The sequence below is a fragment of the Phalacrocorax carbo genome, chromosome 1 (assembly GCF_963921805.1).
Source record: "Phalacrocorax carbo chromosome 1, bPhaCar2.1, whole genome shotgun sequence".
NCBI classification, from domain to species: domain Eukaryota; kingdom Metazoa; phylum Chordata; class Aves; order Suliformes; family Phalacrocoracidae; genus Phalacrocorax; species Phalacrocorax carbo.
Window position 1 is genome coordinate 129,866,197 of NC_087513.1, and position 13,023 is coordinate 129,879,219.

Here is a 13,023-nt window from a genome sequence, read left to right on the forward strand (position 1 = left end):
TGAAATTCTACTAGGTAATGACTAAAACGGGCATGGATATAAATAATGGGGAGCAAAGGGCAGGAGTGAACACAACCAGAAACCTGTGAGACAAGACATTAGGTGAAAAATTCAGAAAGAAGATGAGAGAATTGCATCCAATAGAAAACCAAAATTAATCTCTCAGAGGAATGTTTCATCGCTGAAGACAACCTATAAATTCACACTTTACATCAGAAGAGGGGTACATATGCTAACTGCTCTCACTGCAATTGTTTGCATTAAACTTCTGTACCTTCCATACAGTCTACATTAAAGCAGGAGTATCACTAATACAATATAAATATCCCTCATCTCTGAACATGAAATTTTGGGAAACAAATCGTTATGCAATAGAACAGTGACATTAGAGTGTTCCTCTCAACAGATAAAATTCCCTGTGCTAAAAATTGTTTATATGAATTATGCAAAATGAGGAAAACCGAAATGATAGTCAGTTTGCAAAAACGTTACTATCGTTTTCTTGAGGAATAAACACACAAAAAAGAAACACATGAACTACTTTTTTATGTCACATAAAGGATATAGAGGAGCCACAACTTTCACTATTGCTTATTTACAGACGTAAGTTTATTCACTTCTAAAATCAAGCACACCATATGAAAACATTAATCAAAACATGTCTGTCTGTTGTTTGGTTTTGGTTGGGGTTTTTTTTTGTGTGTTTTTGTTTGGTTTGGTTTTGGTTGGGGGGGGGGGGGGGAAGGTTGTTTTGTTTTATTTTTAAAACAACTGATATAGGATATGGAAGTACATGGGATAAAAAAGCCTAAGATCTGACTCTTAAAATGAATCATTAAGCAGGTGACAAGTTCAAAACCCTACCTATTCTCTCAGTAAACCTGAATCATAGTCAGAAGTATTTAACCTATGATGATGATGCTGTCCGACTTTACAGAAATTATTATTATTTAACTGTTCCTCTATAATGCTTAGCCAGCAAATGGGAGTATAGGGACAAAGGAACCCAGAATGAAGCCACACATACACACAGAGCTAGAATAAGATTAAACTTTCTTGTAGACTACTGGATATACACGTGAAATTATATAGGGTCTTGTATGGGGCAAAGGAAAAAAAAAAAAAAAGAAAAGATATTTTTCTTCCATACCATCAGCCTTCCTGCTACTCAGTTATGACATCAAGATATTACTCCTTTTTCCATGCTCCTGAGACGCATCTACTTCTTGAAGTACCAACTTAGCATGAAGGCAGAAGTATTCTAAAAAAACCCAGAATCACTCTTGCCATAAAATTACATGGCTTTTGTTTAATACTACACTGAAAAAAACTGTCCAGAGCTTCCATAGCTCTTATTTTCATCACAATTCCTTCCATATTTCAAAAACAACTTCTCTACATCTTTTCTTTAAAATGTTCTGAAACATTTCTCACTTCTCTTTCACAACTGCAGAGAGTCACAAACTCTCACAAAAATTGATGATGTGGACATCATCAATTGCCAACTGCTATTCTCGTATCTAGCATACCTTGGAAATTAATATTTTTATTTACTACTGGAAATCTGATGGCACACAGAGTGTAATACAAACTACATTACTGAACAAAACTAAACAAAAAATAATTAAAATCAAAATTGTGTCCATACTGTAATTGGAACTAATATGGAGGAACTGTACCTTACACTTTGGCTTACCAAGTACTCTGAGCTTTTACTGCTCCACAGCTTCCATATACGGTCAAGCAGTTTTTCCTTGTGGCCTGTTCTCTGCTTATGCCATGGAGTCCTCTCTTAATCCTATCTGCTCCATTCACAGACAGGTAGGAAAGCTTTAGAAAGAAAAAATTCCTTACCTTGTTCCCCAGCTTGAAGACCTCGTCCAAATTGGTGCTATTGGTGTTTATCATAATGGAATCCGTGTCTCCGTAAATCACTTCAAGGTTCATCTAAATGAAACAAATTGCTTTGAAAAACCAAACAGAACCACTCTGCCTTTTTAAAGTCCCACTTCATTTTCAAGATTCAAAAAGGTCATTGTCGATATATTATCCTTTAAATACTATAAAGCAGAGAAATGTAAAGTAAGTTTTTACTAAGAAATTTGTACATTTGATTAAGACATATTTGAATTTAAAGAGAATAATGAAACTTAAGCCACTGATGTTTAAAAAATCAGTCTTCAGTTATGTACATAATAAGTAGTTAAAATTTTACTAAATGAATGCTAGAAAATATGTCAGTGAACAAGTCTAATCTTGAGAAACAGTATAATTTTTAATTAGAAATAACTTTGGAACAAGAACACTTAGACTCGAAGACTGCTGGACAAATTCAGGCTATTTAGATATTTAGCCTATGTGCTTGAAAGATAATACTACAGTCAGGTATCCTATCCCATTTGTAGCCATCAAAATACTATTGCAAAAAAGTCAATCTGGATTTAACAAAAAAAAAAAATCAAAACCACAAACACCTTAGATACTCTATTTCAAAGAAATCTAGTGAAAGTATTGGCTAGTAGATACAGTAACTGAGAATACCACAGTACTGTCCAGATTAGGCTGCTGTGCTTACACCTTTTTGAGATTATGCACGCAGCTTCATATTTCCATCTTCCCCACTCCCATCTTTTTTCTTCTGCTGTAATCTAATTACCTGTGTTAGTCCTCCCCTAGGCAGCAGATCTTTTAGGGAACAAGGTTTTTCTTTTGGATAAGGATCTAGCTACTATGACCCACACGTTTTGTATCCTCAGGTTGAACTACTGAGCAATTACACCCAGAGATGAACACAAACACCTACTTGATTCCTCCTCTCTGACTGACACTCTGCCCTTTATATCATCTCTCATTCTGATCCTTCTAACAATTCAAATGCCCTGCTTGGAAAAGAGTGTGTTCAAACACCAGCCAGACTGCCATAATGGTCTGGGATAATGGAGCAAACTCTAGACAAACTGAAGCACATGAAAAACCTTGAGGTGCATATGAAAGGCATAGCAAGGAAAAAGGTGACAAGAAAAATCATCAACACCAGGAAATGTCACCAAAAAATGAGCAGATGCATCCAATTATGTAATATTAACTTGAAAACATGAAAACCTGATGTCTTCAGTGGTGGCAAATCAATGTAGCTGTAAAAACTGCAGCATGGCTATGTCCATGTTAACCTCCATATAGTCAAAAAAACACCCTGTGACAGGAGTTTAAAGGATGCCAAAAAATAAACCATAATAGAACACTAGAACACATGGTGTAACAGGTCTATGAGTAAACTCTAATTAGCACTGTTGCTAATTTGCTTGAAACAGTCACACATAGACTTCAAGCAGGGGCCAGATCGTATCTGTGGTAGGAAAAGAAAAAAGCTATAATCCATTAGGAAGGATTACATTTGTAAACCAGGCATCCTAAGAAGTGATTTCAGGTCTGTTTGGGTTGCAGTTCTCCTAGAATAAAAAAATTTCACCAGGTGTGCTCTTTAAGGGTTGTGGTTTAATGAAAATGCTCAGCATTACCTTTTGCACCATCTCCTTGGTATGCATCAAAATCTGAAATAAAAAAAAAAAATAATCAAGATTAGCGTATGATATAATTACAAGCTAACACATGCAAACATATCCATTAGGTTGCTAACTCCAAATGCTCTCACCTTTCAAAACAAAGCAAACCACCTCTCTCCTGGCAACACACAGTCACCTCAATACTCCTATTACATGAGTAAATTCTCATCTGACCTTGTATTAATGCTATTATTAACTCCCCTAAAACAAGATTAAAACAAATCTCAAAATTGCAAGTGCACACACACATTCTACCTTGGGAAAAAAGAACACTGAATCAAATGCTCAAATAAAGCTTAATCAGGAAGTGCCAGAATTAAGCCTCTTTCAGTAATTTAAGTCAGTTGTCTCCTTCGTATCCATCATTTTATCTCTTGATGCCATCCAGTTTTTTCCCAAAAACATCCTGTCTTAGTACAGCCTAGATAATGCTCGCTTAACGACCGCCTAGTCAAAAGACTGATTACCACTGTAATGATCTCAGAATGGGTCATCAAAAAGCAAACTCCTTAGGGAAACCACACCTGGGATAAGGAGCTGGGATAGAGACAGGATACAGATATTGAATCAGTGGGTAAATCTGTGTGTAATCTGGTTTGTTCCTCAGTCAAGTTCCCTGAATAGCAATTCTCTCTGAACTTTACAAACAGCTATAGAGACCTCACACAAGTAGGCTACTGCTTCCATCCTTAATACCGGTCAGCGTAGTGGAGAGGGATGGAAGAGCGTATCATCTGAAGCCACAGATACAGCTGTAGCGCAGAAAAGACAAAGTAAAACTAGCTTGATGAACAGAAATGTGTACCCGTTACAGGAGCAAGGGCTTGGTGAAGTTTGCACAGCTGCATGACAACCAACATCTGATCTGGTCCGTTCCTTCAATCACCTGGCCACATTTCCATTGTATTCCCCATTTCCTTTCTCATCAGCACCCTGGTGCTCTGGCATACGGCTCCAGATTCTACTAGTCCCAGCTTCCCGGCTTCAGCCTTTTCCATCCCCACTCAGCATAAACACCTCTGCTCTTTTTCAGCTAGTCCTGCTACTTGTATACATTTACCCTTTTAATTTGCTTGAAGAGGATTACTTCGAACTACTTGTTACAGCAATAACAGACCTGAGTCTATTAGGTGAATCTGAACAATTTGGCACTGTAGCTTTAGGACAGTCAGGCAACACACTATTTTAACTGGTTATATTAAATTTAGCAACATAGTCTAAGTTTTATTATTTTTCATATATTAAATTGCAAAACCCCTTAGCCATATTTGCCAAAAAGGCAGAATTCTGACTTGTAGTCAAGAAGTCTGCAACAGCGAGCTAAGCAGTAGAAATTAGCAGGGATGAGGAAAGAAAAAGGATGAACAGGGAAGAGCTGGCCATGGTCAGTGGGAATAAGACCCTCTTGAGGTTAATCTCATGACTTTTATAAGGCCAAGGGGCCTAAAATTAATCCAAGACTCTTGACTATTGCGACATTGACTATTGCTATTGCAGCAAGCAATTCTGAAACAAAGGTGAAACGTCCACCTCTACATAACAGTACACAAACAGGACGACAACGCTTTCATTCATTCAACATTAAAGGCAAGTTCCTTCAATATTTCTGAACCTTTAGACAATTACAGTGATGAATACTAGAACGTGATGTCCCACTATGCTTTTTCAGTTGGTTTTAAATTATGCACCAAAAGCTATATTCCCCCAGCATTATTAGTTTTGCAATGCCTGACTTTGCAGACTTAATATTCTGTTTAAACAAAGTTTCTGTTCAGACGTATTTTCTAGCCACTTTCACCTTCAAAGAACAAACTGCTGCACCTAAGGATTGACTCCCTCTCCCAAAGTACAAAGACATGAACCAAGCAAACACAGTATACCATACCCTTCAAGGCACTCTAAGGAAAAGTTAGGTTCCAAACCATGACATAACATTGACACAGCTGACTCACAATGAACGTCCTATCGGGGTTATTCCCCAAGCACATACAGACACCTATGGATTTACACTCTCTGGGTCAAGTTCAAAACATCCAGTTGGTGTAAAGACCATCCACTGATGCCACAAACTAGGTAGAGAATGTGATGCCTGAACTCTGCTGAAGTCCCAAACAGCAAAAAGCTCAGCTGGCCTCAATCTTCCATGTAGACAAAGAACATGAAAATGGCGAGTCTTAACTGCAGATTCACTCTAGCTGTATGTGCTCAGGCGCACCTGTTTCCATTTTAATCAGAAGCTTAAAAAAGATATTCCATTCCTATTCATCTCCTAGTGAGTGATTCAGACGGCACCACCCCACAACCTTTCCATGGAGTTTTGAAATTATTCTAAAGACACCTATCACTGGTACATGACATCAAATTTCATATACAGTAATCAGAACTCCAGTTTGTTCAACACACCCCCCCTTCCCTCACTTATTAGCTAATTCCTACAGAGAAAGGTAATACCTTTCCCTGAGTACTCCAAAAGCAAACAGAAGTCCCTGAAACAAAACTAAAAAATTGGACAGAGAAATGAAGAGTTTACATGTAAAAGAAAAGAAGGCCCCATGATAATCTCTGGCATTGTCTACTTCACTCTCTGAAATAACACTGTTAATAGGTAGAAAGATAACTTTTTTTAAAAAAATAGGATTACCCCCTACTAAAAAAGTTGTTTGGCTGTGTAAAGACTATTTCTCAATTGTCTCCGAGACCAGCAGTGGATGTAGGTAATAACAAGAGGCCCACAGACAAGTTAGCTTCATCAAGTGACTGGCATATGCTAGTGCTACCCATTCTGACAGCAGATCAACTTCTAAGTGCCAACAGCTATGAAACAGAAGGTTATAAAGGCTTGCTAAATTCATTAATAAGGCAGTCGGTAGTTATCTGATTTCACAGCAACACCTGCATATTTATCTTCTCATTACCAATTGGATGATGGAATTTTTTTCAAGCACATTTCAGAAATCTGCCAACTTCAAGTGTAGAAAAAAAAATAAACTTTGGAGTTAATTTTTCCCTTAACAAAGTACAGCTGTTGAGAATAATTGTTCAAGATCTTACCCTGTAATGTCAACTGCAGCAGAACAAAGAGTATTTAATTAGCAAATCTATCCAGTAATTCAACACCTATTATATAAAATGCCTTCGTGATTTTATTCAGGATAATTTGCTAAGAGGGTTATTACTGACATTCAGATGAAATTTAAAATTCCTACGCAAGTCGAGTCATAATAGCAGTAATGATCCCCCCAATCAGGAGATACTGTGTCACACAAGGTTCTTTTGCAATGCAGCAGCCGATTTCCTGACTTCTTAATTCCTGGGCTCAGCTCAGTGAGAGCCCTTCATGCCAATATTTCAGTCAGCAATACATCCTTAATGGGACTCTATTAAAATACCTAGAATAAAAATGACTCTTTTTTTTTTTTTTTTGGTTAAAAAGAATGACAGCACTGCTATCATATCAATCATTAGCAGTTTCTCAGAAATGCATAGCGAAGGAAGGGAAGTTTATAGTGAGGCTGGGAAGACAGAAGAAAGAAGGAAGAGAATAGGAAAATTGTTACTCGGTAGTTTCCTTTTGCAAATAATATTGCACTGCTCATGAGAGCTGGATTGTCTCCTATTGCTTGCAATCCAAGTAGGACGAATTAATTGCCTGGCAACCCATCTGTACAGCCGTGCCCCCTCCCCCCTAGCAAACATATACTTCTAAAAACCTGTGAACTTCCCAGCACAGCAAACATCTGTGAAATTCTATTTTAACTTTTTTCTTGTAAAAGCAAGACTAGCAACACACATTCTCTCGCCTATGAACTGTGAGTCAATATAAACTGAAAAACTGTAATTGCAGGCAAGCAATCGAACTGCAAAATTCCCTGTCCTAATTCTACTCCAATTCACTAATTATTTAATTAAATGAGGATGCGATTTAAGAAAGGGAATGATTAAAAATAAATAAATATACAAAGAATAGCTTTACCATTATCCATTACATCAAGTATTTTTAAATATACCTTATTTAAAAGCCACTAAAGAATACCTTCTGACAAGAGGATGCTTACGTGAAAACAAGCTAAGCTACCTGAGTTAAAAAACAATGGGGTAGGGCGCAAAACTAACATGCTGATGCAAAGATTTCTCCTGAGGATACACAAATTTTCTGTAGATACCTGGGGCTGCAGACACGAAGGAACAGAAAGGGAGGCTTAAGATCAGACTGAAAAGACTGGCCACAATTATTATATTGCACCAAAGATGCATACAAAAAAAACCCAAAGCCAAACCAAACCAAAAACCCAAACCCACTGCTTATGCATTCACTTTGCACATGGAAAAAAAACTAACACTCTTAGGGCCTTGGCAAAACCTGTATTTTTGAAGACCTGTAGTTATCTAGTGTAGACCTGATATTTTTTCCACCTCAGCTGTTTACTTACATGAATATAGAGTAAGAAAATTTTTCTGTTATCAGCTTTAGTAATTCATATTAGCTAGTCCATCCCATGACACAGAGGAACAAATGGGCAGGGAGAACTGTGTTCCAGTATGGAACACCACTCACTAATCTACATAAGAAGTATTTCTGAACCTCTGTATTTTTGCAACCTATTCATTAGCTTTGCTATTATTTCGTGATGAATAGCCTTTAGCACTGATAAGCCACAGCCACAGGATGCAGCAAAAAGATTTTATTAAACAGGATTTTCAAAAAAGGTTTCTATCGCTGGACAAAAAGGCACATATGCCATAAGCAAAACTGAAAGAAAGACGGAACCCTTGTTTGCCGCAAGGAACGAAGCACCACAATACAGCCTTTTCATTAGACAATGGACTTGATTTAGAGAAGTTTGAGTGACCAAAACCAAGTAGTTAATAAATATGTTTGTTTCAAAGAGCATTTACCAAGTATTTGCTTTACTTAGACAATACATTCAAAGTTACACTTCCCAAAAATGTACACTCTTAGGAAATGTTAACAGCATCAGAAATACACCCCTTGCTGCCAAAGTGTTCCCTTCTAGGGTTTGGTTTTTTAATTATTATTCAGAAATATTGAAGTTAACTGTCCATATTCCACCCACCAAAGCTGACAGACATGAATACAAGTTTGATAGATGCTGTGTATAAAACCAGAATTGGATGGTGCACCAAAACCAAAGGGAGAATGGTTCCAAGGGCTGAAGCTGCATACACAAAGCTATAGTGACACGTTTATATGCTAACAAAAGGTAGGATCATCTGCCTCAAAAACAGAAAATGTACAAAAAATGCAGTAATAGAAACATGCTGAACACAACAAAAATGTGTACCTTTGTCACATTTTGACAAGGAATGCAAAGATGACAGTAAAACACTGAAAATGATTATATGAATCAAATTATGACTTGAAGACAATGTTCCCTTGGTGCCAGAAACAATTATATCTTTAAAATTTCAAGTATTTGTAGTGAGTTCTGTTGAAGAGAACACGAAAACCGGAATTAATTCCTTACTAAGTTGTACAATTATTGGTTATTCTGCACAATATATTACGTATCATGCTCTACTACAGCAAATTTTGCCCATTTTGGAAGGGATTATTTTGGCATTAAACTAAAAACAAACCAACCAACCAACAATGAAATATACTTGTACAGCTTTGGAAAAGTTAAAAAAAACAACCCAACATACCCAAAGATGTCTGTGGTGGAAATTCCTTTAAAATCTTGGAAAAGGAGAAACAGAGTGCTCAACAATGAAGTTGAACGCTTGAGTACACAGAAGGTAACTGACCCAGTTCTGACCCCACTTTGTGCTCCCAGAAGCGATGAGAATATAATGTCCGGGTAGATAACTAGCTGTGAAAGCCATCCGTATGGCATGGGCATCTCCTAACCCTCCAGAGTCACTAATACTCCTTCCAGAGAAACCAAACACCGGAACCAGTAGCAGCTCCTAGAGAAGCACCAGGGCTCACATCCCACCCATGGAATTATTTTCGTTCTGACCAACTTGTTCAAAACTTAAAACCTAAAATGAATTAGGGAACAGGGAAATTTTTTCCGTTTCACTCCATGAAAAAAATCAAGATCTGTAACACCTAAAACCCCTAGAAGAACATGATATGCAAACCCATTTCAGCTCATTAACTCTTATGAATATTGCTTTATTTAAATCCATTAAATACATCTATGCTTGATGAATGTTTTGTACTTAACTATAAGACACAAAGGTAGCTTTGCTTAATAAGAAAACCTTTCATGCATTTCAAGTACACTGCAACTACATCAAAAGCTAACCATATCATAAACCACAAGTAAAAACACTCCTATAATAAGCAAGAATGACAAGCATCATTTACTATTTCCTAATAAAAACAAAACGTGTTAAGTTATGCAATATTTAAATGCATACAGACAGGTATATCCTCCTTAGAGGAAAGAGCAGCATTTGTTTCAGTGAAATGAACAAATATTTAGACAGTAAAGCTTTATTTTGCTTTGTTTCCCAAACTGAACTGGTTTAACACATTCAGCAACAGAGCATCAGTCTTTCACCAGAAAAAAAAAAAAAATGACAAGAACAGTAGATAATTAAAATTAATTACTTATAAACCAAGGTTTCCTGTTTGGTGAGACAAGTTAGAATCCAGCCAAGGTTTAAACCAAAGCACAAGAGATTTTCCTCCAAATAGCAGCAAAATCTATTCCTGAGTAGGGAAGAGTAACCATACCATCCTCCACATCAGGCTTAAGTTGAACTACAGTTTTAGAAATTATCCTTCAAATATATAAGCGTGTCTCTCCATCTTGAGGTAACAGGAACGTAAGTACTCATCTCCCAGATAAGTTACTCTCATAGCCATACAACTAGAAGTCCTAGAGAAATCAGGGAGCAGGTCTCAGAATCAGTAGTGAAGAGAGTTTTTAAAAAAGATCAAGTATTTCTGTAAACCAGAAAAAAGAAATAAAGCTAATACTCTAAACACCAACTATTTTTTTAAAGTGATGGATAAACTCAGTACACTACCCAAGATGATGACAAATTCCATGGGAATCAAAACTCCTCCCCCCCCCCTTTTTTTTTTTTTATAAAAAGCAGAAAACAGGACTTGCAACTCTGTAGAGCCCTCCTCCCTTACCTTGCAACTGTTAAATAAAATTTCATTACAGAAAGGTCTGTTGTAAGAAAGGCTCTTTGAGACAACAAGGGAGTACAGAGTTGGCAGGAAGTGAACCTGGATTACTTCTCTAAGGTTCTACTGGTCAGCATCTTTTAAGTAATAAACACAACTTGTGTGCTCGGAGAAAAGGGAGGGGCTGGGGGACGACAAGCAAGTGGTAAAGAGAAGAACAGATACAGAAAATACTTGCTACCCAATGAGTATTCTTAAAAGGACTTCTACTGAAAAACACAGCCTTCCTCCTGAAGAACCACAGGCATTTTGCAATAGGTATACTGAACAGAGAGCAAGGCAACCTCTGTCTAGATACAGGTATATTCACTGAAAATGATCCTGAAATTTTATAAGAGATAAGAGGACATGCTAGTCTTGGGAATGAATAGATTGTGTGTGAACGTTATGTCCATCAAAAAATCTTTGTAAGTGGTTTGAACTGCTTTAAAACTGAACTGTTCTTTCATCATGACTAAGTGGTTGTCTATCAAAGCAACATCTATTCAAATTCAGAAAAGCATTTTAGCCTAATTACCCTCCAAAGAAAGTTCTCTTACCTAATTTCTTAAATGTCAGGCAAGATTTTCATAAAGCATGTAATTTTGTTTCATTAAATTAGATATATTTAGACAACATGACAGTTGTTTTTATAAAGTTAAACAATATTAATTCACCCTACATGGTTGCACAGCTGGTGTCGGCAGCAAGGTTTTGGTTTTTACGTTTATGGACCTCCATCTGAGGACCAAGAATTGCTTGGACAAGGCAGGATCCATCTGACTATGTGGGACAAAATCAAGGAATCATAGAACCATAGAATTATTAAGGTTGGAAAAGACCTCTAAGATCATGAAGTCCAACCATCAATCCAAAACCCGTATGCCTCTTAAACCATGTCCACAAGTGTTACATCTACGTGTTTTTTGAACACCTCCAGGGATGGTGTGACTCCACCACCTCTCTGGGCAGCCTATTCCAATGCCTGACCACTCTTTCAGTGAAGAGGTTTTTCCTAATACCCAATCTAAACTTCCCCAACACAGCTTGAGGCCATTTCCTCTCATCCTGTCACTAGTAACCTGGGAGAAGAGACCAACACCCACCTCACTACAACCTCCTTTCAGGTAAATGTAGAGAGCGATAAGGTCTCCCCTCAGCCTCCTCTTCTCCAGAATAAGCAACCCCCTTTCCTCCAACCTCTCCTCAGAAGACCTGCTCTCCAGACCCTTCACCTGCTTCGTTGCCCTTCTCTGGACACGCTCCAGCACCTCAATGTCTTTCTTGTAGTGAGGGGCCCAAAAATGAACACAGTATTCAAAGTGCAGCGTCTCCAGTGCTGAGTACAGAGACACTGTGCCTGGTAAAGAAAGCCTTAAACAAGGACTGATGGGGGCAGGAGTGCATGCCCATGAGGAAGTTGGAAACCATGATGGGAAGCAAAGGGTGGGGAATTATGTGAACAGGAAGGACCTTGTCATTAACACCACCAGGCTGAAAGGGGCTCTCTTCAAGCCTATCCATATAAATAAGGCAGCGCCTACAGGACAGTGTTATGGAAAAGCTCTCATACTTCATCAAGGCATCAGCAGGACTGGGTGCCTCTCTGAAGCGCCTGTACACTAATATACATAGCACAGGGAACTAAGAGGAGGAATTAGAAGTCTGCATGCAATTACAGGGCTATGATTTCCCTGGGATCATGGAAAGATGGTAGCAGACATGATCAGAGGAGATTCCTGAGGACTGAAAGAAAACAAATGTCAAAGCTATCCTCAAGATGGGTGAGGAGGAGGAGATTCTGGGAAACTAGAGGCTAGTCAGCCTCACCTCGAGCCCTGGGAAAAGGGAATGGAGCAACTGATTGTGGAAAACAACCATTTTCCAGACACACAAAGCACAAGAAGGTGCTTGGCACTGTTCGGTGTGCATTTACAAAGAGGAGATCGTGCTTGACCAAACTAATAGCCTTCTGTGGAGAACAGTGGCTGGTTTTTTTCTTGACTTTAGTGAGGCTTTCAACTCTGTCTCCCGTAGCATCCTCAAAGACAAACTGATGAAGTATGGGCTAGGGAAGTGGACAGCAAGACCAACTGAAAACTGGCTGCACCGCTGTGTTCCAAGGGTTGTGATCAGCAGCACAAAGTCCGAGTGAGGCCAGTCCCTCACGGCGTACCCCAGGAGTTGATACTGGGTCGAGTCCTGCTTAGGTTCTGTGTTGATGACTTGGATGATGGCACAGGGCGCACCCTCAGCAAGTCTGCAGGCAGCACGAAACCAGGAGGAGTGGCTGATACCCCAGATGGGTGTGCT

The 13,023-nt window shown here is 38.4% G+C and overlaps 1 protein-coding gene across 2 annotated transcripts in view; it reads right to left on the reverse strand.

Annotated features, from left to right (window-relative positions):
* Positions 1–13,023, reverse strand: part of POLA1 (DNA polymerase alpha 1, catalytic subunit) — a 205,541-nt gene that overhangs the window by 125,744 nt on the left and 66,774 nt on the right. For both annotated transcript variants that reach the window (XM_064473896.1, XM_064473904.1), the window contains exons 27-28: positions 3,519–3,551; positions 1,855–1,947 (exon numbers count right to left, since the gene is read on the reverse strand). In XM_064473896.1, coding sequence (XP_064329966.1) covers positions 1,855–1,947; positions 3,519–3,551 — 126 coding nt within the window. The remainder of the gene's footprint in view (positions 1–1,854; positions 1,948–3,518; positions 3,552–13,023) is intronic.